This window comes from Bubalus kerabau, chromosome 11, assembly GCF_029407905.1.
Source record: "Bubalus kerabau isolate K-KA32 ecotype Philippines breed swamp buffalo chromosome 11, PCC_UOA_SB_1v2, whole genome shotgun sequence".
In the NCBI taxonomy this organism is placed as follows: Eukaryota; Metazoa; Chordata; class Mammalia; order Artiodactyla; family Bovidae; genus Bubalus; species Bubalus kerabau.
Window position 1 is genome coordinate 101,679,377 of NC_073634.1, and position 25,591 is coordinate 101,704,967.

Here is a 25,591-nt window from a genome sequence, read left to right on the forward strand (position 1 = left end):
TGGGTGCCCCTTTGATGAGGGCTCAGTCCCTTTCTAATAGAGTATTTTACTGCTTATTTCACTGAATTCTCACAATGACCCTAAAAGGCAGGACTTGTTACTATTTTTAACTTTTTATTAATTTATTTGGCTGTGCTGGGTCTTAGTTGCAACACACAAGATCTTCGATCTTGTGGCACACAAGTTCTCTAGTTGCAGCATGTGGATGTAGTTTCCTGACCAGGGATTGAACTTGGGCCCCTTGTATTGGGAGCATGGAGTCTTAACCACTGGACCACCAAGGAAGTCCCAGGAATTGTTATTATTAACCCATCTTCCAGATGAGAAAACTGAGGCTGGGAGAGAGGAAGGGACTTGCCGCAGCTGGGAAATAAGAAAGCCAGGACTGGCCCTGCAGGCATGATGACCCCTGTCCACGCGTGCCCTTAACTACCAAGGTGAATGGGCTTTGCCCTGTCTCCCCTCACCACCGGCCCCACCTTGCAGGAATGTCTACAAGGATTATCGGCAGCTGGAGCTGGCCTGCGAGACACAGGAGGAGGTGGATAGCTGGAAGGCCTCCTTTCTAAGGGCTGGCGTGTACCCTGAGCGTGTTGGGGTGAGTGGCAGGGGAGGTAAGGGAGGGGCAAGCTGCTTAAAATAAGGGGTCCTGTGGTGGGGCCACCCTCAGTGATGCCAGGTCGTGCCATATTTTCAAGATATTGGGCTCAGAAATAGCAGGAATCCTCCCCCGACCTGCCCCAGGGTGGGATCAGTTAAGCCTTCCTCCCATCCTTCTCCAGTGCCATTTTACATGACCCTTTCTCTGCTGCAGATGGCATTTCCTGTATCCCTTTCATATAATGGTGGTTTCTTGTGACTGCCCTCACTTTTCTCCCCTCTTTCACTGTGACAAAGTCAAGAGTTGCCTTCGAATTGGGGTGCAGTGCCCAGGTTGCTTACTCAGTCCCTCCTCTTTCCTCTGTGTGTGTGTCTGCTTCGGCTGTGCTCACTGGTGGCGGCGGCGGCGGTGGCAATGCTGATGTGGTGACCTCTGTGGCTTTGGTGTGGGCTTCCCAGGACAAAGAGAAAGTGAGTGTGCCCCTCCCTCACCCTCTGCCAGGCATCTCTAGCCTAGGGCCAGATCTGGTCAGGTCTTTAGAATCCGAAGGGACCTTGGAGATGTCCTTTTCCTAATTTACAGACTGGAAAAGTAAGGCAAATTCTAGGTACTAGAGTCAGAGCCAAGACGAGACTGAATGAGGGCCTGGGGTCCTGAGAGGCACCAGGGTGGGCACTCGTGCCCAGAGACCCAGAGCTATGGGGGAGCTGGTGTCTTTGTATATAGGCCAGCTGCATCTCTCTGTGCTCCAGCATTCTAGCCATCCTTGAAGGTGCTGGGACCCTGGGGATGCCTCGAACCTGGCTTTGAGGGCCCAGCCACCCTGATGCCCTCTGTTCTTAATTGCAGGCCAGTGAGACAGAGGAGAACGGCTCGGACAGCTTCATGCACTCCATGGACCCACAGCTGGAGCGGCAGGTGGAGACCATCCGGAACTTGGTGGATTCATACATGGCCATCGTCAACAAGACTGTCCGGGACCTCATGCCCAAGACGATCATGCATCTCATGATCAACAATGTGGGTTCACCACCATGTGGGGGGGCAGTAGGACCAGGGAAGTGGGTGGCTGGCTTGGCCTCAGGTAGACACAGGCCAGCCACGTGGGACTGAATCAGGAGGGAGGCAGGGGTCCATGCCAGAGCTGTCCGATAGAAACGTCGTGTGAGCTTCACATATTACTCTGTAGATTCACACAACCAAATTGTTCCAGACATGCTTAACATTTTCCAGAAAGGGCTCATAATCTGCATCTTTTGAGAACTCCCAGACCATGTTTTGAAATACATACCCCCCAGAACCACTTCTACCTGTAGCTTAATGAAAAAGCATGGCCCTAGGGGAATTAGAACTGAGTTGAAATCTTGGGTTTGCCACAAATTCCCTGTGTGATTCTAAGCAAACAACTACCCTCTCTGAGCCTATGTTTCCTTATTTGTAAAATATGGATAATAATGGAATTGAGAATTAAATGAGTATAAAGTGCATAACAACACAGTGCCCAGCATGTGCTAGGTGCTCAACGTATATTTAATGAATAAATGAGACACAAGCCAACGGCATAAAAAACCTCCACAAATATTCCAGAGCCTGGACCAGGTAACAATGAGGGATTTTTAAGAACGTTAACCCACCTCCTAAACACAGAGACTTGTATTTCACCCAGTCCTGGCCCACATTCACACCTGGTACTCAAGGGCTCAGAACATTTTAAACTGTCATCTTCCTTATTTTGGTCCAGTGGAACATACAAGTCTTTGGAAAGGGTGTAACTACCCATTTGGGGCTTCCCAGGTGGCATTAGTGGTAAAGAACCTGCCTGCCAATGTAGGAGACATAAGAGACGCAGGTTTGATCCCCCTGGAGGAGGGCATGGCAATCCACTCCAGTATTCTTGCCGGGAGAATCCCATGGACAAAAGAACCTGGTGGGCTACAGTCCATGGGGTCGCCAAAAGTCAGACACGACTGAAGCAACTTAGTACTCATTCACCTCATTTTACAGATGTGGAAACTGAGGCTGAATAAAGCGGAGTAATCATTCCTGATGCGTGATATTAATAGCCCTTGGGTGTCCCTCCTAGATCTATGACCTGAACAGTTCACTTTTCTTCTCTGGATCATCTGAGAAAAAGGGCAAGTGGGGGAGTGGGGGAAGCACGGGAGATCTCTAAGTTTAGGCAGTGGCAGAGCCCCATACCCGAGCTCCGATTCCTAGAAGGGCCGGGGAGGGGAGGGCAAATTGGTTGGTACAGGCCTCCGGGTCCAACCCTCTCCTCTCTTTGCCCACTCGCAGACCAAGGAATTCATCTTCTCGGAGCTGCTGGCCAACCTGTATTCGTGCGGGGACCAGAACACACTGATGGAGGAGTCGGCCGAGCAGGCACAGCGGCGTGACGAGATGCTGCGCATGTACCACGCACTGAAAGAGGCGCTCAGCATCATCGGCGACATCAACACAACCACTGTCAGCACGCCCATGCCCCCGCCTGTGGACGACTCCTGGCTGCAGGTGCAGAGCGTACCGACCGGACGCAGGTATCAGGGCCGGCTCCCACGGCCCCAAAGCCCCCCAGCCCGGGGCCCGCGGGAGGAGGGCCGGGACCGGGCAGTGGCGCGCCCGCGTCACCGGGGCGGCTCCCACCTGGAGCGAGGGGCGGAGCTTAGAGAGGGCGGGGCTTGTCGCGGGGCGGGGCTTGCCGTGGAGCGCTGGCTGCCGGGCGGGGTGGAGCAGGGAAGTTGGAGCCTCCAGGCGGGGGCGGGCTTAAACACCCGAGAGAACCCAGGGAAGAGCGGGGCGGGGGCTTGCGCGCATGGGCGTGGCCGGCACCAGGCTGGGGGCGGGGCCTCGGTATGAGGCAGAGCGGCTCATCTCTCTCCTGCTTGTCCTGTTTCTGTCGCCCGCAGGTCACCCACGTCCAGCCCCACGCCGCAGCGCCGAGCCCCTGCCGTGCCCCCAGCCCGGCCCGGGTCGCGGGGCCCTGCTCCTGGGCCTCCGCCTGCTGGGTCCGCCCTGGGGGGAGCGCCCCCCGTGCCCTCCAGGCCGGGGGCTTCCCCTGACCCCTTCGGTCCTCCCCCCCAGGTGCCCTCGCGCCCCAACCGCGCCCCGCCCGGGGTCCCCAGGTGAGTAGGGGCTGAAAGCGGTGGCAGAGATCGCCGGGCGGGCGAGGCCGGGAGGGAGGTGGGGCCGGATCCTGGAGCATCGGCCTGGGTCGCCAGAGCCGAGCCTCTCCGTCCAAGTCACTCGGACCGTGGGTGCCAGAGCCACCGGGGGTGTGGCCAAGGGCTGGCGGAGCCTGCCCCCAGGGAGCGCTGAGTCCCGCAGGTGGTCGTTTCTGGGAAGGGGGCCGTGGGGTTCATCCCACCTGCCCTCTTCTTTCCAGCACTTGCATGGCGCTTCCCTCCTTTTTCACTCTCTCTCCCCCACACTGCATCCCTTCTTTCCTTTCTAGCCGCTGTCCTTCGATTTCCATTCCATCCTTTACTGCTGTCTCCCAGCCCCTAGGGAGCCTACCTCAGGTCTGAGGATCTGAACCCAAATCCTATCTGGATGGGTAGATTTTGTTCACTTACACTCAGGGCTACCCTGGTGCCCCTACTTCCCCAGTCCTGAACCTTTGGACCTGTCCTTGAGGTTGTCCGGCCTCTGTCCCACAGGAAAAGAGGCCAGGTTGTGACTGTGTGACCAGTAAAGTGTGTGATATGTATGTGTGGGCGTGCACACGGGTGTGAGAGTGTAAGAATGGCACCCAGGCATGTGGTAGGGCATGGAGCAGCTGGGAAAGGGGTCTGGGAACCATGGGAGAGCCTGATGGTTTTCTTCCTTCCCCTTGCCTCTGGCCCCACCCAGCCTGGACCAAGGTGGTGGGTGTCAGAGCAGGAGTGGGTAAAGGCTGTTGATTCCCAGAAATTTCCAGGGAAAAGGATTCTGTGTCATCCCTTGCCTTTGCCTTCTTGACCCATGACCTTCTTTCAAGGAAGGTCACTCTGATATCTAACTCAGTCTGCCCTGTCTCCACTGGCCATGTTCTCTGAGGAAGAACTCATCAGACCAATAGCATCCATTTATGTTTCCAGATGGCTGGAGGGGAGGGCCATGGGTCTAACATCCATGGATCTAAAATGGAGCAGAGATGGGGCTTGCTCTGTGATGACCTGAGGGCCAAGGTGGAGGGGTTAAAGCAGGCAGCATGGTGGTGTTCAGGGACACTGGACTGGAGTAGGCCTTTAGGCAAGTCGCTTTCCCTTCCAGGGCCTCAGTTTCCCTTCTACGAAATGATATTTAACATTCTTCCTTCCCAGGGTTGGAGTCGGGATCAGGGGAGACAGTGACTATAGGTAGAGATACCACATTAACTGGAAAAGTGGCCATAGAAACTCTCTGCCAACTTCCAACCTGAGTTCAGATCCCTAAGGGTATTTGAGATGCCCAGGCCTGTGCTGAGGTGTGACATGAGAGCTGTAATATTTGGTACCTGCTACAACTATGGTCTGATTGACACATGGGAAGTCATGGCCTCAGGGAGAGAGCAGTCTGGGGAGCTTCAAGGCAGCTTGACTTCAGTGAGATCCCAGGGCTGATTGAGATAAGGTTCAGGTGGTGAGGAGCTGGGAGGGCTTTGGGATAAGGAGCAGCAGGTGGGCAAAGATTTAGTGTGGAATGCATTAAGAGCTGCTGGCCAGAGCAGAGTGCAGATAAAATGAGGAAGAATCGAAAAAGGTTGCTCTGGGTGGGGTGGAGCAGGTTGGAGAAACTTCAAAGTCCGCTGAAGAGGTTGTCTTGTTGGGATTCAATGCCGTGGGCAGTAGGGAGCCACATAAGGCTCTTGGGTGGAGATGTGAGAGCTGGACCCTAAGAAAGCAAGGCCTGTCCCCTCTGGAGCAACGCAGGTGGCCCTCTGAGCACGCCAGGCATGAGTGTGCAGGGAGCTGGTGCAAATTGCCTCCTGTGTGCGGGCAGGCGAGCAAGCTTCTGTGTTGTGACCGCAGCCCCGCGTGTGCTTCAGTGTGCCCAGTGGCTGCATGCCCCAGATCCACGCTGCACGTGCCGCCAGCCAGCAAGGTTGCTGGGCCTTGGTGGGGGGAGGGCGGTGTATGCGTGTTGTTTGTGGGCATGTGTGTCAGCGTGTGCATGCGGGGCCGTGGGGCCTCACCGCATGTGTGTGCACGCCCGGGCGTGTGCGTATGCGTGTCCCCCAGCCCCAGGCCCCGCCCCATCCGTGCGTGTGAACTGCCATGTTGATTTCGTGCTGTCTTTCAGAATCACTATCAGTGACCCCTGAGGAGCGTCAGCCACGGTAGGTACAGGCCTCTCCGCCTGCTGCATGAACGGTGTGTCTGCCCCCTGCCGCACCAGCTCCGCACTGCAGGGCGCACCTGGGACCTCAGAGGCAGGACCCCCCTCCCTCCGTCTCCCTTCCGCAGCTCCAGACTTACTCTTTCCTCTTCCTGTCCTTGCTGCCAGCTGGCTCTCTCACCTCCCTTCTCAGCGAGCCTCGGGACTCAGTGCCGCCGCCCACGAGCTCCTTGGCAAGAGCCTGGGGAGGTCCCGGGTCAGGCTCCGCACCCAAGCTGGCAGCCCCCCGTGGTGCCCTCTGGAGCCGCCAGAAAGAGCTCAGAGCTCATGGTTCACGGTGTCAGGAGCAGGGAGCTTGGTGAGGGTGGTGTGTAGGGCTGGACTCAGGTGGCAGAGAGGCCTTGGAACCTCACCCTGGGGTGCCACACTCCTTCCCCGACCTGAGTGAGCCCTGCTGCCCGGACGGGCAGCCGGCTCCCAGCCTGGGAGCTCTTCAGACCCGAAGAGCTTCAGGGCAGGGGCGGTCCAAGTCCCACCTCCTCAAGCATGCCAGCAGCTGAGCAGCAGTTGAGGGTGAAGGCTCTGACGGTCGAATGCTTTTGGAGGGCTCAGGTGTCCCATCCACACTGTCAGCCCAGAGCACACCTCACAGGCCAGGCAGGTCTCACAGCCCCTTCCCTGGCCTCCGTGGTCTCATCACTCCAGCGTCCTCCTCGGCCCCAGGTGGAGCATGCTAGGTAGCCCGCAGGCTCCCCCCAACCTGGACCTGTTGCTCCTAGAGGTGACCTACCCATTTCGGCCAAGGGGGTGACAGTGTCTGCGGACTTGGGCGAGTCGGCTTCTCCGAGTTCTGCCCCGGCTGGGCCCCCCCCAAACTCGCCCAGCGAACCACCTGCCGCTCTGCACCTGCGCTGACTCTCGCTCTTCTGCTTTTCCCCAGCAGGAAGGGCCCAGCCTCACCTACACGACCTGCGGTCCCCCGACCAGCCGAGGCTCCCCTCTTAGACTTATAAGCCTGTGGCCACTGGCATCCGGCCGCCTGCCCTCCCTGCCTCCCCAGGGTCCCTTCGGGGGACTCGTGGGCTTTCTGCCCACCCAGAGGGGCCTCTAGTGCTCCCTCCAGCCATGCTGTTAGCTTTAGCCTCCTGGTTCAGTGTTCTTTTTTTTTCCTGTCTTTCTCCATCAGGCCTGGGGGCTGTTGCGTGGGGCTCAGGGTCCCACACCCTCTGAGGCTAGGGATGGCCCCAGGCCAGTGGGTTGAAAGACATGGGGGAGAAGATCAGAGAAGAGGGATGTCAGAGGGGCTGAGCACGTGTCTGGAGCTGTGGGTGCACTGCCTGGTGTTGTGTGAGAGAATAGCGTGAGTGGCGGGCTGGGGGCTGCCCCCAGCTTTACCCCAGGCCCCCATGAAGCTCTGGCCCCTGCCCATCTCCAGTTTCTTCCCTTCCACCTTCCCTTTCTCGTCTCTCTCCTCTCTTCCAGAACCCTTGCCCATGCCCTCGTCTCCCCCCGCCACCTCCAGGCTTGGCTGCCTTTGCCTTACCAGCTTTCTCCTGCTTTTCTCTCTTCCATTCTCTCTTTGCTTTCTCTCCAACTGCCAGCCGATCGGGTCAGGCAAGTCCATCCCGTCCTGAGAGCCCCAGGCCCCCCTTCGACCTCTAACCAGATTCCTCCTATTCCTCGGAGACCTCCCTTTCCAAGCCTGCCCGGACGGCTGTTCTGTGACTTGACAGTGGCTACCCAGCCCCAGAGCCTCCCCTCCACCTGTGACTTAGTCTGTTGTAGTGGTGAGCTGACACATCCAGGCGTGATGTTGGTGAAATTTTGTGCCCCTCTGTGGTCTTGCTCCTGCCCCGTTCTATAAATATCTATAAATACTCATATATATATATATATACAAACGTATCTATGGCCAAGCCTCGCCTCTGGTGTCGGGAATCAATCACCGTGCTGTCCTTGAGGAGTCTTGCAGCCCAACTACAAGGGAACACCTGTCACCCTGACATCCCCCTCCAAAGCGTGCCACCTCCAATGAGCCCCAGTGTCATGCCCAGCCTGTGGGCAGCCAGCCCCCCTCTGCCATCCTCCCATCCCAACCCCCTCCTCGAGCGTGGGGGTACTGTGCTGGCAGCTGTATGGTTCTCTGACTGCTACCAGTCTTGCTGTCTCTCAGCTGAGAATAAAACCCATTTCTGGACGATGGGGAACAGCATGTCCTCTGCAGCCTTGTGTTTGCTGTGGTGCTTTGGGGGAGGTAAAGGTTTCAACATTGGGGTGAGGGATTGGGGGGGCCCAGCTGTTGATACGATGCTTTAAGATGTTGGGGGGCAGGGAAAGCCCCATCCTTTCCGAGGCCTACTGGGAAAGCACCTGGAGTCAGCTGATCCTGCGAACCCTGCTCTGGCCACCAGGGGGCCCGGGAGGAGAGGCACGGGCCAGCCAGGCACTGTGGAGGGACAGGGTGATGGAATGGACAACACTTGAGCCGGAAGTCAGCACTTGGTGCTGTGGCTCTCTGCTTCCCCTCCCTGACATCAGATCCAGCTTCTGAGTCACTCCGCTATTAAGGCAGGACGGCCCCTGAGAGCCCCTTGGGAGTCCCCCTGGGGTCCCCCAGGCTTCACCAGGCAGCAGTGGGTGACAGGCCTCAAAAGATCTCAGCCCCGCTGGACGTGCCCAGACACCCTGGAGATCGGCACAACCAGAAGCCTGCGCTCTGTTGGAAGGACCTGCTCCCTGTTCAGTGCTCATGGCACAGACCCCATGCCCAGTGACATAAAAAAGGCACACACCAGGACAAGCAGTATGGCTAAATTCATTTATTCAGAAATAAAAAGTGAAACGAAACAGGAGTCGAATCACCCGGGCACAAACCCGTCCCCGCCCTCCACCTTCTCTCTCTACCCTATACTATTAATAAATAAGTTTCCCCAGCCCCAAATATTTAATAGAAGTTCCTCCCCATTCACCAGCTCCAACCTCTGCTGAGATACCGGGGTGCTGCCCTACCTCCAGAATATACAAAATGTTACACAGTTACAGTATAAACACTGGGGAGGGAGCCCACTCCGCCACCAGCTTATGTCCTTGCCTAGCCTCAATTTGCCCAACTGTCCCAAGGCCTGTGAGAGTGCTGCCCAGTTGTCAAGCTGGGCAAGGAGGGGGCACTTGGCCCCAAAGTGCCTCTGAATAGAGGATGGATGAGCCCCTCTGAAAGGACTGCTTGGTAGGGGTAAGGAGGCCACCAGGGAGCCCCTGCTCCCCAGGAAGGCCCGCCTCTTAAATAAACTGCCTCTAACTGAGCCTCTGGCTCTTTGTTTCTCTGGAACTAGTAACAGTCCAGATATCAAGACACAGCCCTGGCCAAGATGGCAAGGGGTCTGCACCTGTTTGTCTCCCCTCATTGGATGGGGGGCTTATACCCCTTTCTTCAAGGGTTTCAGCGTGCTATTCTAGGGATGAGGGGGGGCCAGGAAGGAGGGACGGGGAGGCAGGGACAGGTGGGGGCAAAGCCCCCGGGCCCCACGTCTGTAGTCTCTGCCTGCCGGTGTCAGGCCACTAGATCACCATGATCTTCACTTCGTCATTGTCATCAGCTCGGTAGAAGAAGGGGATGCAAGGGTTGCTGCCCAAGCCTGGGTGCTCCTGGGGGTTTTGGATCTCACGCAGCAGCTGCATGATCTGTTGCGCAGTGGGGTTCTCAGGGGTGGTCTGGCCCGGCAGGGTCCCCTGCTGGGGCTCCACATTGTCGGCGAGGCTCACCTCTTGGAGACCTTTGGGGAGAGAGGGCGGCAGAGCTTAGAGTGGTGTGCCAGCTCGCCCCTGCCTGCCCACCAGTCCCCCAAAGGTGCTACTCACCACCCTCATTGTCAGCAGTGCCGGGCTCCTGGCAGGCGTGGGGCGCTGTAGTGGTCTCGCCAGCAGGGTTCTGGGCAGCCAGGAATTTGCCATACCATTCATTTCGTTCACTCACCAGGCATAAAACCAGTTCCTGGAGCTCCAACAGCTTCACCTGGAGGGAGAGGTACTCAGCAGCCCTGCCGCACCCCATCCTGGCTTGCAGAGACAGGCAGAAGGACCCCTACCTTCATCTCCTCCTTGTCCTGAGCCAGCCGGCTAATGTACTCCTCCTTCTCCTGATGCCGGGCCTTCAGCACCGCCCTCTGACTCTGATAGAGGGCGATATACTCTCCTGCGGGAGGTGGGGAGGGCAGACGGGCTCAGATGCGATGTGGCACTGCCCACATCCAGCCCCCCGCCCCCGCCCCGGGCCCGGCCTCCCCACTCACCTATAGTGTCCGTCTCTCCAGACAGCTGGATACAGCGATGCTCCAGCTCCTCCACCCGTTCCTTCAGATCCACTTTCTCCTGCATGAGCTCCGTAAAGCGGCCCTGAGGCCAGAAGGGCAGGGTCAGGGCTCAGCAGCGACCTGCCCACAGGGCCCCCCACCCTTCCTGGACCCCACTGGGGGGCAACTCACGCACCTGCAGCTTGTCCATGGCCACCTGGAGGGCCTGGTGGGCCTCCGCGGGCACACTGTCTCCCCCAGTCCTGGGGGCGGGGGCCTCTTTTTCCACCCCATCCTGGGCTGTGGCCGCCAGGTGACAGAGGCGCTGGCAGCGTAGCTTCTGCTCCTTCAGCTGCCTGCGTAGCCGGGCCTGCTCATCCTCAGCACTGGCCAAGGCCGAGTGGAAAAATTCCACCTGCGGGGGAGAGGGTACACATGCTTTTGTGGCAGACACGCAGGACCAGAGAGGGGTGGGCGGGCAGGCAGAGAGACACGCCCCTTCTCGGGGTCTCGGGGCGCACGCCTGTGGTTGGAGAATGACACACTGGCTGACCATGGCTCCCAGGGGAGGTTGGGGGATAACCAGAGATGGAGGGAGGAAACCGCAAAGGGTGTCTGAGAGGAACCGTTGGGGGTGGGGTGGGGTGGCGGTGGGGGGAATGAGACAGGCGAGGAGTGGGGAGGTCTGCTCACCAGGGCCTCTCGGCTCTCCAGCTCCTCCGGCACGCTCAGCTTAGGCCTCGGAGCCTCCTCATCCTGTTCCTCGCTCTCCAGTCCATCTCCTGTTGGGGACAGATAGAGGGTCTTCAGACCCCCCAATCACGGAGGCAGAGCAGGCCTGGAAGAAAGCTTGGAGCCCAGCTCTGCACCCAACCTCACTCTGCAGCCCTGGGCCGGCCAGTGGCCTGGGGGAAGGGGACCCGCAGTCCCCGTGGCCTCATGTAACTCAGAAATGAACAACCACTCAGTGCCATGCTGCCAGACGTCCCCCTGCTCCTCGGGCCAGTGTCCTCCCTCCAGGCCTCCCCACTGACCTTCCCCAGGCACAGCCATGAGGGTCAGCTGGGCCTGAAGCTGCTGGTTCTGCTGGTTGGCAGCTTCCAGGCGCTCCTAAGGGGCCAGGGAAGAGAGTGAGGAGGGACACAGGCCGCAGGCCTTCCCTCTCAGGGGCCCAGTGCTCCGACGCCCTCACCTGGGTCTCCTGTAACTCCTGGCGGGCCACCTCCATCGCCACCTTGCCTTGGACTTCCTCGTGCTGCAGCCGGTCCATGAGCTGGGTCTGCAGCAGCACCTGCTTGTGCAGCGTCTCCTTATCCGAGGCCAGCTGCTGGCAGGCAGCCATGTGCAGCTGGTAGGCGGCCACATAATACTGCAGGTGGTTCAGGTACTCGTCCCGCTGCTGCTGCAGATCTTGAACCTCCTGGCCCTTCACCTCCACCTGCGGGCAGACCCCGGGGGGTGAGGGCAGGGGGTGGCTTGCTTCCACAGTCTGAGCCCCTGGGCCGGGGAGGCCGGGCACAGACCCCTCGGTCGGAGACAGACACTGTGCAGGGCTTTGCTGGCTGCCTGGGCCCCGGCTTCCTCACCCAGAGCCCCGTGCCGCCTTCACCGAGCCTCACCCCTCATAGCAAGCTTCTTTCTATCTTAACTCGAGGCTGTGGATGAGTGGAAAAGCAGAACAGCTTTTCCAGCCAACAGCTGTGAGGTGCACACTTGAATGCCTGCGGCTTTCCCTGCAGGATTCTCCTTTAATCCCCAATGCTTCTAGGAGAAAAATACTAACTTCCTTTTAATATAAGGAAACTGAGCCTTAGAGATGCGAGGTTGGAATCCAGGGCTGAACCCAAGGAGCTAGCCACCGTATGTCTCTTTTCTCTAATTAGGGGCTTGATGCCTCTAGCAGGGACAAGGACCTACGGCATAGGGCTACCCAACTCTGAAAGTCAGAGGCCAGGGGGTAATCAGTCACAGGCTCTGAAGGACCCCAGGGTCACCTGTTCTGGCTGCCACCCACCCACCTGTCTGGGGGTGCCTGTCTCCTAGCCCTTCCTTTGGGGGCAGGGGTTACCGTCTCCTTCAGCTCCCCCAGCTTCTCCTGCAGCTGGCCCAGCTTCTTGGCCAGCTCCTTCTTGACGTGCTGCTCAGACTGTAGTGCACTGGTAACCTCCATGTTCTCATTGGACTGCACAGAGAGAAGGGCAGTGAGTGGCCACCCTATGCAGCTGGAGACTCCAGAACCTGGTGTCCACAGGGGAAGTGGAAGTGTGGAGCTCACAGAGCTCAGGTAAGTGTGGAGCCAGGTAGGAAAGATCACCCACCTTCACACCCTCCCACGTCCCTCCAAGCGGGGCTTTCTGGCTCCCAGGGTGCCTTTGTGGGCACCAGTCATGAAAGGTCCATAGCACCCATTTTACAGGTGGGAAAACCAAGGCCGCCAGAGGGGTTAAGTGTCTCACCCCACCCCTAAAGGGCTTGGCTAGGGAGGAGAGAGGGCTGGGCAGGCGGGGCTGCGCACCAGCCTGACGAATCCATTCTGCAGCTCGGCCAGCTGCTCCTTGAGCTCGCGGTTCTGGGAGAGCGCACGGCTGATGGTGGTGCGGTCGCTCTGCATGCTCTCCAGAATCTGCTTGCGCTCCTCCGCCTGCTCCCCCCAGCACTCGGCCTCCCGCTCCAGCTCCAGCAGCCGCTGCTCCTGCTCCTGATTCAGGTGACTCAGACTTTCGTTATCCTTCACCTGCGCCTGCAGCTGCCCAGCCAGGCTCTCTAGTTCCTTCTGGAGCCGCTCAGTCTCCGCCTGAAGCCGCTGTTCTGCCTCCGAGGGCCCTGCCGGGGGCTCCTGGGGCGGGGGCGCAGCTGAGGAAGGGAGCACACCATCAGGGTCTCTTGGCTGGGCCACGTCCAAAGCACCCTCTTCGGGGTCCACAGCTCCTAACTCGGCCTCCTTGCCCCCAATCTTGGCTTCCTGGCTCAATCTTTCAAGACACGTTCAGAGCTCTTTATGCTTCAGACCACAGTGGGCACACTTCACCCCTTTTTTTGCAGATGGGGACACTGAGGCTCAGAGAAGTTGCAAGCCTTGCCAACTGCTGGTACGGATCTCTTTCCCTGGGCCATGATGCCCTTCCATCCACCCACATCCAATCTCGGCCACCCTCACCAGCCCCAACACCGGCCTCCATCCCCAGGTCCCTGGGGCCCAGCTCACCAATCTGGTTCCTCAGTTCGGCCAAGCTGGTCTCCAGCTCCTGAGCCTGACACACGCTGTGCTCCTTTTCTTCCTTCAACTTGCTCATCTGCTCAAAGCACCAAGATGGGGGCAGGGGCGCACATGGAAGGAGAGGTCAAGTAAGGGCTGGGTGACCGTACCCCTGTCCACCCCCACCTCCAGATACACACATCCACCTCCAGCTATGCACAGCAAATGACATGATGCCCAGGAAGACCAAGTGACCTATCCAAGGTCGGGGGGGGGGGGGGGGCGGGAATTGAAGGTCACACCTCACCTGTCCCAACACCTGCTGCATCTTCTGCTGCCATATGGCATTCTCCTCCTTCAGATTTGTCACATACTGGTCTCTCTCTGCCTGCAGCTGCTTCAGCGAATCCTTCAGCTGCGAGAGGGGTGCAGAAGTTAGCAGGGGCTGTCACGGGGGGGCCTCACCTGCTCATGGTCACCTGGGGACTCCTGTACCCCTCCGTGTGTAAAGCCTCACCTGCTCCACGTGGGTCTCCAGCTGTGCCCTCTCCTCCAGGGCCTGCTGTAACTGCTGGCTGCTATCAGGGGCAGGTTGACTAGAAAACTGGATGGTGAAAAACAAGGTTAGATCGGGGGGCCCAGGCTGATCCATGCAACGCCCACCCCCAAAAGGTCAACATACAACTCAGGGTTATCCTTAATATTGTTAGTACCATGTCTACTTTATTTTCACTAAAAAATAGCTTTATTTTCACTAAATACTCAATGTGAGCAATTCTGATAGTAAGTGTTCAAAGTTCTCCCAACCTCCCCAATCCAGTGTGTATCCTTCTTGACCCTTTTCCACAGGTATGCAAACATGCTTCATTGATGCATAGTGCCAGGGATAGTATCATATATGGTTCTGCAACTTAATTTCACTTTGCTGAAAACAAGATAACTTTAAGTTTTTATAATGGTTACACAGTACTCCAATATATGAACGTGTCATACCCTTACAGGTGGCAGGAAGGCAGAAATTTGCTGGGCATGCCAAAACAATGAAGAAGAAACTGACCTGGGCACTCTGTCTACCTGGAGGCTTGGCATCCAAGAGGAAGGAAGCAGAAACTCACGGGCTGGCCTTACAACTATTGGTTTGGTCAGAAAGTTTGTTCAGGTTTTTCCATGCAATGTTATGGAAAAACTCGAAGGACCTTTTTGGCCAACCCAATATCATCCATAAAACAACGGTTTTCAATTAGGATGCTTTAAAAATATATATATATAAACAAATAAGCCATATCAGATTCCTGAGATCTGGGCAAGGTCCCACTTTTTCTCTTGTCTCTAGAGAAGTCTATGGCAGAACCAGAACAAGGATCCAAACTTTCTGGTTCCTGGTCGGAGGGCACCACAATGACCCCGAGAGGCCCTGGCCCTGCCAGGTGGGTCTCCCACACCCCAGGGCTTCAGCCCCACCTGCTGCAACAGCAGCTCCGACATCTCCAGCTTCTTCTGTAGCTCCTCCATGCCCAGCTGCATGGCTGACTTCTCTATCACCAGGAGCCGCAGCTTCTCCTCCAGCTCTGAGTTGTGCTGCTTCAGGTCCTCGTTGTTCTTACTGTGGCCAGAGGCGAGGGAGAGAGGTGTGAGTACTGAACAGAGAGGAACGCTCCCGTGATCCACCCACTACTCCTGCCATAAAAGTCGCTTTGGAAGGGACCCCAGCACCAGAAGTCTCAAGTGGCAGCCCAGAGAGAAGACACAAGCTGCCTGAGGCCATAGCAGGGGTTAGGGGCATGGCTGACCGACAGCCTGGCTCTGCACATGTCCAAACATGTACCCTCTTTCTCACCCCACTCCCTTGGATCTCCCCTACTTCCCAGTCCCCCCCATCACCCCCCATCCTACTTGTTCTTGTATAATTCCAGCTTGAGGGCATCTCGCTCTCTGGTTAATTCTTTGTTGTACTGCGAACACAGAAAGGCAAGGTCAAGAGAAGGCAGGCGGAAAATGCAGACCAACAACAGCAACAGAACAACTCCCAGCAACACGTCCTCACCTGGTGTGAGGCTTTACGTTTTTTCAAAGCACATCCAAGCTCATGCTCTCCTGTGGTTTTAGTAAGAACTTGGGAGGGTTGGAGAGGCAGGTGGGGCAGTCTGACTCTGGGCTGGCCACCGCTCTCACTGTTAGCAGCATCACATCTGAACCTTTTCTGAACACTTTCTTAGCCAGCGTTCCCATTTCCAACTCACAATCACCGTGGGAGGCAGCTACTATCTCCATTTTATCGGTGAATGCGGAATATTAGAGGTTAAGGGGCTCGCCTAAAATCACTTAGACCTGGGATTCTTCAACCTTGTTTTCTGCCCTGGGGTTGGGGAATGACTATGAGGGATGGATTAAATTGCATTGTAATCTTTTGTTCATTTTTTGAATGGATGGGACACTCACATAACCCCAAACTCAGAAGGTACAAAAGTGACAGGTCTCTAAGCTACCCTATTCCTCTCCCTTGGGCTTTCTAAAAATATTTATTTATTTGGCTGCGCTGGGTCTTAGTGGCAGCATGTGGGATCTAGTTCCCCCCTGCACTGGGAGCACAGTCTTAGCCTGTGGACCACCAGGGAAGTCCCTTCCTTGGGTTTTATATGAGTGCTTTCCAACATGTCATATATATTACACACATGTACTTCTCCCTTTTTAGTGTGGTCATGGACTAAAAATACTGATCTGAACCTTCACAGCCTGAACACCCAGCACCTGAGCCAGAGCCCATGTAGTTAAAGGCAGGGCTGGCTGGCACTCAGGCTCTGGGCTCATCTAGTGCTCGCTCTAGGTGGCACTCCCCCACCCCTCACCACAACTCGCCCATGGCAACCAACTCGTGTCCAGATCGCATTTCACAACCACCGAACTCTAAAGCAGCAAGAAACGGACAGTGCTGCCGTCTGGGCAGCCAGTCATTCCATCCTGCCGCAGAGACCTTTAGGCTCACAACCCTTCCACATGACCTCCAGGGGATGGGCAGGCTGCTGGGCTCACCCTGTCGGCCTGCTTCTGCTGCGTGGAGACGGCAGACAGCGTCCGCTCCAGCTCTCCTATGCGCTGCCTGGAAGACTGCAGGCGGTTAGCAAGATCCTCTGACTCCCCTAAAATGACAGCAGAGAGGGGAAGTCCAGAGAAGGAATCCCACCAAAGGCCTAGCCAGCCCAGGGGTAAAAGGGTGCCTAGATTCCCACCTGCTTTCTGCCTGGCTGCCTGCTGGGTGTGAGCCAGAGCTGTCTGTAACTCCGTCTTCTCTGACACCAAAATTCCAATAGTCTGAATGTGGACCTTTGGGAGAAAGGCCAAACGAGTGCTGAGAATGTGGAAAAGCAATGTTTCCTGGGGGCCACAAGGGACCCTGGAAGAGTCCGCTCACCTGGAGCTGTTCTCTCAGAGCCCCTTGTTCCTTTGCGAGCTTCTGCTCAAATTCCTTCTTTTCCTGCAGAAAGAGAGAAGAAACAACTCTTACTGGGAGGAGGCAAAAGTGAACGAGAAAAGGACATGTGCCCCGCCCGGGGATGCCACCACAGGCCCAGGACAGGCCTACCAATGAGAACAGATAACTGGCACCCCGGGAGTGGAAGACGGGCGAGGAGGGAAAGGGGGAAGCCCCCTATTCCTCCAGGCTGTAAGCAGCCAAGAGGAGAATGGTCCTCTACATCTGAATCCTCCCCCAAACCCATCAGCCATGGATTGTTTAGTCGCTAAGTCATGTCTGACTCTTTTGCGACCCCATGGACTGTAGCCCAAAAGGCTTCCTCTGTCCATGGGATTTCCCAGACAAGAACACTGGAGTGGGTTGCCATCTCCTTCTCCAGGGGATCTTCCTGACCCAGGGATTGAATCCTCATCTCCTGCATTGGCAGGTGGATTCTTTACCACTGAGCCACCAGGGAAGCCCCATTCGCCATGGAAGAAACAAAAAAATCGCATTACTTTTTCCAGCTGATCCAAAGTTTCCTGGTTCTCTTGTTTCTGCAGGGAGAGGCAAAGGAAGGTGACTGAGGTTGTCCTCCTCCCCCATGATCCTCAGACCAAGGAGGAGGGGCCACAGGCGGGGGCCAGGAAGGGGTTAGAAAGGGAGGGTTCACGGGGACATGAATGAACAAACGCTTCTCAAGCTAAGAGACTTTGAGCCTTGGCAGGTTTTGCTCATGGCTACAGCAGCAAGAGTCTGGATCTGATTCCCTTGAAGGGACAATGACATAAACCTCTAGAGATGGACTCTGAGAAGGTGAAGACCACCCTCTCTGCCAGCTCGCATTCAAGGAATGTTTGCTGAGCAAACACACCACAGGCCAGGTTCTGTTCTTAACACCGATATGACATGAATGAAAAGGACCTTGAAATCTTTTTTTGAGCTTAAAAGAGACCTTGGACACCCTCTGATTCTACCTCCTCAGGAAATTAAAGGCCAAGGAGGAGAGGTGACTTGTCCAAGGTTGAAGTGGGAACATATCAGGGGCCGGGTCAGGGCTGGAACACACCAGTCAAGCTAGTGCCTCCCCTACAGGCAACAGACCCATGGCAAGGTGGGGAGGACTCAAGCAGAGGTGCCTGGAGAACAGAGTAGGCAAGGATGGCAGCCACAGAGAGAGCCATGCTGCATGCCATGCTCCGGGGTCCCTCCAGCTGAGACCTAGGCCCCCCAGCACCCCCTTCTCCCTTGGCACCAGGGATCCCCAGCCCCTTTCTTCAAGAGCCCCAGGGTGAGACCGGAGCCCCATATTGGCAGCATGGATCAGGGGACAACACCGGACTCTTACCAATTCCTCTATCTTGCTACTGAGTTGTTTGTTTGTTAGATTGCTGGAGTCCAGGGCTACTGATAGTTCTTGGTACCGGCTCTGAGGCGCATGCAGAGAGGAGGAGGAGGAGGAGGTGGAGGGGTGGGGGAGAGGTAGAGAAAGCAATCATTAGGGTTGGGGGGTGTCTGGGCTGTCTCAGCTGGGTGGGGCACCCAGCCCCCGCCATGGGAGGAGGTGGGGGCAGGGCTGGCCTGCAGGGTCACTGGGCCACAGTGCAGGCCCACTTACCTCCAGATTCTTTATATTAGCAGGAGATGCTAGGCCCTCCCCATTGATGTAAGATGAAGACTAGGAGAGACGAAAGGGCTCACATGGAGATGTTCTCTGACCTCCTCCAGCACCTTGCCTTCCCCATCAACTGGCAACATTTCCTCTTCCTCCTAACTTGCCTCCTGCCCCTTAATCCCTCCCTGTGCCAATTTCTCCTGGTTCTTAGTTCCCCCTTGTCCCTCCCCTCCCAAAGAGCTCTCATCTGCAGGATCAAACGATGTAACCAATCTCATCATCCAACCCCTTCCTTTGCATGGCTTCAACGAGGAGACTCAGAGAAGTAATGATCAGCTAAACATTATCCAGCCAAGCTGCCCAGTCCCAGGATCTTCCCTTCCTCTGGGGAGTCTCTGCCTCAGTTTCTTTCTAGCATATTTTCCCTCCTACTCTAACCCATGCCAAGCTCCAGTTTTTGGGTACCTCGGACACAAGACCGTTGAGCTGCTGAGACAGCTGTCGCAGGCTCTCGGTGGATGAAAAGGATCTGGGGATGAACACAGCAGTCAGGGGTGCAGGAGGCTCGATGGGAAAGAGGGGGTCATGGGGCAGTGACCTAGGGACCGCTGCCCTCGTGGGAGACACTCACGTGCTTTCGTCAATGGGACCAGAACTGTTGTCGGCATCATGGTTCTGTTTGGGAAGAAACACAGGAATTGGTCATTCAGTTTTTAGTAGGAACCACCCCCAGGCACCAAGCTCATTCCAACCACCTTCCATCTCCCTGAAGCTTAAGGGGAGTCTGGTTTTGGGCTCCCCCATCCCAGTCCTCAGGAAGGGCACCTGGCTCACAGAGCCAAGATACCTGGAAAAAAAGGACGAAGTCCGCAGGAGGTCCAGTCCTCTGGGAAATAGGAGGGGGGCGAACACAGAGCTGGCCAAGGGGGAAGAGGCACAAACCTGAGTTGATGCCATGCTAGTGACACGGGGGGGACTAGCACTGGGGGAAGGGACACCGCCAGGCGACACGGTGTCATCAGCAGACGGTGTAACAGGAGCGGCGCGGTCTTTGGGCGCCTGTCACAGAACAGAGCAGGGGGTTAGGGGGCCGTGCAGGGCAAAGAGCGCCTCGCTGTCATGAGTGCAGGGGTGCAGAGCGGGCAGGACCGGTGCTGTGCAGTCGTGACAGTCACACGTGCGGAGAGCCACGCGGGGGTGTGGCTACGGCTCGCCTAGAACTCGGGCCATTCTGCCGCCTTCTGGGCCAAGGCTCAGGGCGAGGGCCATGAGGCCCGCTTCCTGAACATGGGGCATCATCCTCTGTGGAGCTCAGTCAGAGGCAGGGCCAGGCTGCCCTGTGGCAGCCGCAGCAGGTAAGAGGAAGGTGCGCCGGGTCAGGGAGAGGCAGACACTGCTTTTCCAGAGGGTCAGTCTGTGCCAGAGTGACCCTCCCCAGGGACCCTGCTGGGCAGAACGTGGCAGTGATAAAGGAAGAGAGCACCTGCCTCCTCCTCCTTGCTCTCCCTTCCATCCCTCCTCCCAACCACTGGGTGTGTCCTCGAGTCATGCCTTTTTTGGGAAAGAAGCCGCCAAACAAGAAGGCTCCTCCTGCTCCTGGAGGTGGAAAGAAAACTGGCCACTACCCCACCCCAAGCTCCTAGCTCCTAAACACCTACCCAACCGAGAACAGCTGAAAACCAGAGAGAAGACATCTACTCTTGGCCTCCTAGAGAAGAATCGTGGGTTTGAGGACCAGGGGCCACAGAGAAGTTCCCTCTTCCCCCACCCAGGTGGTTCCACCTGCTTGACCAGAGCCCCACTCAGCCTCTCTCCAGGCTCAGGCCTGACTGACACTGAGTCCAAGTTTCTGGCTCCTGAGAGCTAACGTTCAACAGGTGAGACTGAAGAAGACTGACCAGCTGAAGCTTGACCAGGGAAGAGCGCCAAGCAGCCAAGGCCTGGCCAGCCAAGGTGGATCTGGAAGGGAGAGGCTGCACCTCTCCTGAGGGAAAAGGCAGCCTACTCTCTGGATGCCGCAGCCCTGGCCTCTGAAAACTCAAATCTACTGCCCGCCTTAGAGCAAGCGCCACAGAGCCTGGGGAGCTGAAGAAGAATCAAACTGTCGGCATGGTAACTGTCCACACTGCGACCTCTGACCCCAGAACCTGGTGTTGCCTTGCCAACCTGTACTCCTGAATCTAATGGGTAAGAGCAGGGGTTCTGCAGCTGGCGAGGTGTGAGACTTCGGGGGTGGGGGGAGCACACTCTTAGCCATGGGCCCTGGGGAGCCCTGGGTCCCTCCTGGCATCTTGGCACCCAGGGATCCCTAGCATTAGAAACAAGAGAGCTCAGAAGGGGAAAAAAGGACTTGTCTGAAGACTGAAATATACAGAATATGACAATTTAGTGAACAACCAAGTTACTTCATAATTTTGAATCATAAAACTAAGTATGGAATTTCAAAAAACATTGTCCACTCCCCTCAAATGTCCTATTCCATTAAAAAAGAAAAAAAAAAACACTTTTTTCTATCCATTATTCCTCATTTCTGGAAATGTCATCAGCTCTGCCTAGGATACTGTAATCACAGGCCTAGTTTTTTTTTTTTTTTTTACTAGAGTAGAAAACTTAAGTGGGAAATGGTTACTGATATAAGAGAGGATTTTAAAACAACAAGAAAGGGAACTTCCCTGGTGGTCCAGTGGTTAAGACTCCATGCCTCCAATGCAAAGGACATGGGTTCAATAATCCCTGGTTGGGAACTAAGATCCCACAAGCTGTGCGGTGCAGCAAAAAAAAAGTATGACAAATAAAACACAAAGGGAACGTGGGGTTATGGGTCTTCATTTCCAGGACAGACGGATGCAGGCCAGGGCTTCGGGACTCCTGGAGGCCCATGTTCCCTCCCGAGGCCTCCCAGCATCTCCTCTGAGAGCCAACAGGGTGAGTCACAGCACCTGGACAGACCTGAGTGACTGGGTGTGAGCAGGCCTGATGACTGAAGACTCGCTCACCCCAGCCACCAGGGCCCTGGCCCCACCCCTCTCCCCCTGCCCATCTCCAGCAGGACCTGGCCCCCTTCCAGTCCTACTCCTCTGGCCTGGGAGATGTTCCCTGAGGAAGTTAATTAAGGAGGAAGTGCCAACATCATGTCTGGAGAAGGTCATCTCCTAGTCCACGTGCATCCCAGGCTCCCCTTCTTTCCGGAAAGTACTCTGTGAGATCATAGTCCTGGCAGTTACCTGTGACCACACCCTCTGCCTGGGTCCCCTACTCGCAATATGGATGAATGCTCCCCACTTCTAATCCTCAAACCAGCTTCAAATGCCACCCTCTCCAGCCTGGAATCCATTTAGAATGAACCTCTGCCTCCGTTGAGCATCTGGAATGCCGCCACGTCCTGGCTTGCTTCTTTCACCTGTTTTCTCCAGCACCTAGCACTAGCTGTCTGCTTTCAATGGCCCACTGAATACAGTTGTGTCCAGTGGATTTTTAAAAGAGAACAGGGGCAGAATGTCTTGATCACTCATGTGTTTGGGGAACCTCACATCCCTTACAGTGAGTTCTATTGAAAAAATAACCTCAATCCTTGTAACTATTATAAAGTAAGCTCCTTTTCTCTTAACTCTACATTCCCTACTGCCAAACCAAAAGGAACTGAGGAACTAAAAAAAAAAAATCACAAACTGCTTTGTGGTCTACTGGTCTTTTGGGGACAGATGCCCAGGGGGCAAGACTTGAAGGTATGGTTTTATTTAACCTCTACTAGTCTGAGAACACCACCGGGCATTCAAACTGAAGGCTCAAAGAGCCCTAATCCCACACACCTGCTCCAGAAACTATTCCCAAGTTACCTTTAACCTCCAAGGAGCATCTCACCTTCTCCAAGATGATAAAAGATGGTGGGGGCAGGGTAGGGGGGAGGCAAGGGGAAGAACCCAATCAACCAAGCAGGTGAAAAAGCAGACATGAACAGGCCAAGGGTTAATGACAGCAACATAAAATAAGCCAGAGACAAAGTCTCCCCCACAACAAAGACGCCTCAGGGCATGCAGAGCTGGGAGGGAGCAAGCCAGAGAGGGGGTCTTGGCACTGCCTCACCTTCCACTTGTCCAATGGGGGGATCGCTACCCCATTGGAGCGGTTAAGGTCGGACACCAGCACCTCCAGAATGTCCTGAATCTACAGGAGGCGAAAAGGGAAAAACAAGGGCAGGGGAGAAAGAGAAAAGTGGCTTAGAGAGGCAAGAGAGTCAAGGAAGGAAGGAAGACACTGGGTTGGGGCAATGGAATGCCGGAGAAGAGAGAAAGGGGTCAAAAGGGATCAATACCGGCCTGGGTCATTTTTCCAAGTAGCCACCTGCTGCCTTGCCGAAGGCAGAAATCAAGGGAAACAAACAGATGGAAAAGTCCCCTGAACCATGCAGTCACATAGCTCCTCAGATGAACAATGCAGCTCTTAAAAGCTTCTTAGACCATCAGGCCTAGACTCTTAAAAACCAGACTTCAGAAAAAGGGTCCACTTGAACAAAGTGGGGGGAGAGGGGCTACAGCTAAAAAATAAGCTTGAAAGACAACAATCTGATCCACCAGTATCATTTTACAGATGAGGAAACTGAGGCCCAGGGGAGGAAGTGATTTTCCCAGGGCCACCCAGCAAGCTGGTGGCAAAGATTGTCTTAAAACTCAGATGGTCTCCTAATCCAAGTGCCTGAGGCCGTCTCCTCAACACACTCCGGGGCTCTACTGGGGCCTCTAAATGGAAAGTCTGAGGGCAAGCAGCTGTTTTCACTGCCTGGCTTTCCCCATGAGGCTGGGGAAGATCACCAGAGCAGTTAAGTCAACTAGCAACTACGCTTTATTGAAAGTTTACTCTGCACCAGGCCCTATTTTAGGGGATTATTATAAAAACGACGACAATCTCATTTCAACTTCCTTGGTGTAAGACAGTATTACCCCAATTTTACTAATGTGGAAACAGAGATCTAACGAGCTTAAACAATTTGCCCAAAACCATATCCCTTGCAGAGGGAGAGGGAGAATTCAAACCCAAACTTCTTGGCCAATATCTGACATTTCTTCCACAATCTTAACCACTACCCTCTACTGTTGCCCCTTGAGAGCCTCATCCCCGGAAGGCAGTCAGGCAAGACTCACATCCTCAGGTGACGGACAATCACCAGAAGTGGTTGTCTCAGGGCTACTGCCATTCTTGATCTTTCTTTTTTTCTTAGCTCCTGCAGGAACACCAGGGCTGTTCTTCTGCTGATACTCCCTTAACTGTAAAAAGGAAAAGCAGTGAGGCTCATGAGAACTATACGCCCCCTGGATTCACATCCTACTTTGCAAAGTTTACAAAATACTCTTCGCCTTCTGATTTAACGCCCCAACAACCCTCCAAGGGCTGTCATCCTCAATGACTTGAAATGGACTGATGTTGTGGCTAGGAGCAAAAGGTGGCAATAAAAGGCAACAATGGAATTTAAACTCAGCCTTCTGACTCTGAGTTCTGGGATTACAACATCAATCCGCAGCTGCTAGGGGGCAAAATCAGCAGCAGAAGAGGAAAAGTAAACATTTAATCAGGCATCAGGGTCCCTTCTTCCATCTCTATTAGAGCTGCACATCAGTACATCTCAAAATTTTACATCAATGTATCGTAATGGCAGAAGGTAGAGAAGACACACACCCCTAGTGAATCTGGGAACGTAACAGAAAGAGGACAACCCAAACACATTTCAGAGAGAAGTCCATTATAATCATCCAGATCTATGCAAATGTCATCCCTAAGTATACTGAGTATAAAAGGCTTTTTCTCTCTCAAGAAAATCAAGCAAAACTGACCCATCAGTCCCATATTTATCCTGTGGCACTTGGGCTGCCCCACGTTGAGGTGATGACTTGTGAAAGATTCCCAGTTGTGAAGTTCAGGTTCCCTGGATGTGCTCCTCAGAGGAGCACTGAATGCTGAGTGACGGGCCCTCTGGTCTCAGAATCACAGAAAATTACAATGTGAAGTAAAAACTTCCGATTAAAAATGTGAAAGTCTCTCTGGATAGAGAGACCTGGGAGAAAACCAAACTAAACCAAACACCTCCCATGGCCACCCAGAGATACTGTCAATGTCTGGAGATCACTGGGGGAAGTGTAGGCTTTTTACACTATCAGCATCAAACGATGGGGGAACAAATCTAGAGGTGAGGGAGCCTGAAACCCAGGTCCCTCTGAAACCTAGGTCCCATAGCCCCCCGAGTCCCCTTTTTCAAGCTGCTGCCACGACCCAGAGAGACTGGAAAGGATGTGAACACAGTGGGAACTGGGTGGTAAAATTTAACACCGAGTTTTCTAGGCATTAATGACAGTTCCGAGGGGCATTATGACGTAGCCACATGGCACTCATCCCTAGCAACGTCCGAGTAGCCGCTCCGCGTTGAGGGGAGGGGGGCGGTTGGTGGGGGGAAAATGCAAAGGCCAGGACCGAGGTTTGCGGATTCCGGGAGTTAGGGAGACCAGGGAGCTGCGGAGGTCCGGTTCTGGGCGACAGGAGACGAAGGCCAAGCCTGGTGTGGGAAGCCATAGGGGTCACCGGCCCAAAGTCACCTGGGGGTGACGAGTGAAGGCGGCGGAGACTGGGCAGCCGGGGGGTGGAGAGGTGGGGGGGGCGGGACTGGCTGCGAAGACTTTGTTGGTCGGGGGGGCGCCAAGGGGCGCCGAGGGGCTCACCCCGTGTGCCTTGGAGGCAGCACAGAAACTCTGGCCATGGCCCGGCATTCGGAGGGGTCAGGGAGCCGCGAGCCCGCACATTTTTACCTTTTTCTTGGCCGCAGCCAATTTGCTCTGTCGGGTTTCTTCCGACATCCCGGGACGGGGCGGGGGAAGGGGGGGCCACATCAGCACGATCCCGTCAACCTCTGCGGAATCGCTTCCGGCAGCCACCGCGCCGCGGTGCCACTCAGCCAAGAGAAGGCGGTACCGGGGCGGTGCTAGGGGGCCGCGGCGTACGGGGGTGGCCTCAATTCTCTAGCCCCATTGGATAATAGAAAAGATACGGGGCGGAGACGCACGGCTAAAGCCGCCGCCTAGCCCGAAAGAGAGGGTGGAGTCACAAAAAAAACGCTAAAGGCGCAGCCGCAGAGTAAGCGGCCTCTGTCCTACCCAGCTCG

The 25,591-nt window shown here is 55.6% G+C and overlaps 2 protein-coding genes and 1 long non-coding RNA gene across 7 annotated transcripts in view; 2 read left to right on the top strand and 1 right to left on the bottom strand.

Moving 5' to 3' along the window:
* The window catches only part of DNM1 (dynamin 1), a 43,520-nt gene extending 35,412 nt beyond the window's left edge, over positions 1–8,108 (top strand). The window contains exons 16-20 of one of the 2 annotated variants that reach the window (XM_055541283.1): positions 487–598; positions 1,451–1,621; positions 2,897–3,138; positions 3,508–3,723; positions 6,837–8,108. In XM_055541283.1, the coding sequence (XP_055397258.1) occupies positions 487–598; positions 1,451–1,621; positions 2,897–3,138; positions 3,508–3,723; positions 6,837–6,909 (814 nt within the window). In that variant the 3' untranslated portion in view covers positions 6,910–8,108. Of the gene's footprint in view, positions 1–486; positions 599–1,450; positions 1,622–2,896; positions 3,139–3,507; positions 3,728–6,836 lie in introns of those variants that run through there. The other variant, XM_055541282.1, reaches the window with a different exon arrangement.
* Positions 8,109–8,700: 592 nt separating this feature from the next.
* Positions 8,701–25,460, bottom strand: GOLGA2 (golgin A2). Of its 4 annotated transcripts, XM_055541277.1 has the most exons (27): positions 25,239–25,458; positions 23,586–23,708; positions 22,531–22,611; positions 19,390–19,506; positions 19,079–19,122; positions 18,913–18,976; positions 18,451–18,510; positions 18,181–18,261; positions 17,351–17,389; positions 16,791–16,853; positions 16,609–16,702; positions 16,412–16,518; positions 15,275–15,333; positions 14,843–14,984; positions 13,899–13,985; positions 13,689–13,796; positions 13,391–13,478; positions 12,701–13,038; positions 12,254–12,367; positions 11,378–11,623; positions 11,220–11,295; positions 10,879–10,967; positions 10,382–10,600; positions 10,186–10,288; positions 9,982–10,088; positions 9,755–9,908; positions 8,701–9,669 (listed from the first exon to the last, which is right to left on the bottom strand). In XM_055541277.1, exons 1-27 carry the CDS (start codon positions 25,317–25,319, stop codon positions 9,455–9,457), a joined length of 3,099 nt encoding a protein of 1,032 aa, XP_055397252.1. In that variant the 5' UTR covers positions 25,320–25,458; the 3' UTR covers positions 8,701–9,454. The 4 variants fall into 4 exon arrangements, with proteins under 4 accessions (XP_055397252.1, XP_055397255.1, XP_055397254.1 ...); XM_055541280.1 differs by lacking the exon at positions 18,181–18,261 and having other exon boundaries at positions 25,239–25,460; XM_055541279.1 differs by lacking the exon at positions 22,531–22,611 and having other exon boundaries at positions 25,239–25,457.
* LOC129623602 (uncharacterized) lies at positions 20,541–21,577 on the top strand. Its single transcript, XR_008700601.1, has 3 exons — positions 20,541–20,634; positions 21,283–21,372; positions 21,456–21,577. It is a non-coding gene; the product is annotated as an uncharacterized LOC129623602 (long non-coding RNA).
* Positions 25,461–25,591: the final 131 nt, after the last annotated feature.

What these genes read in the sequence shown, in the direction of transcription:
- GOLGA2 (XM_055541277.1), bottom strand. Translation starts at nt 25,319, where the DNA reads ATGTGGCCCCCCCTTCCCCCGCCCCGTCCCGGGATGTCGGAAGAAACC. An exon ending in AGAATGGATTCGTCAGGCTG is followed by an intron (nt 12,368 to 12,700) that starts GTGCGCAGCCCC and finishes CTCTCTGTGCAG; the next exon opens with TCCAATGAGAACATGGAGGT. An exon ending in CACTGCTGACAATGAGGGTG is followed by an intron (nt 9,670 to 9,754) that starts GTGAGTAGCACC and finishes CTCTCCCCAAAG; the next exon opens with GTCTCCAAGAGGTGAGCCTC.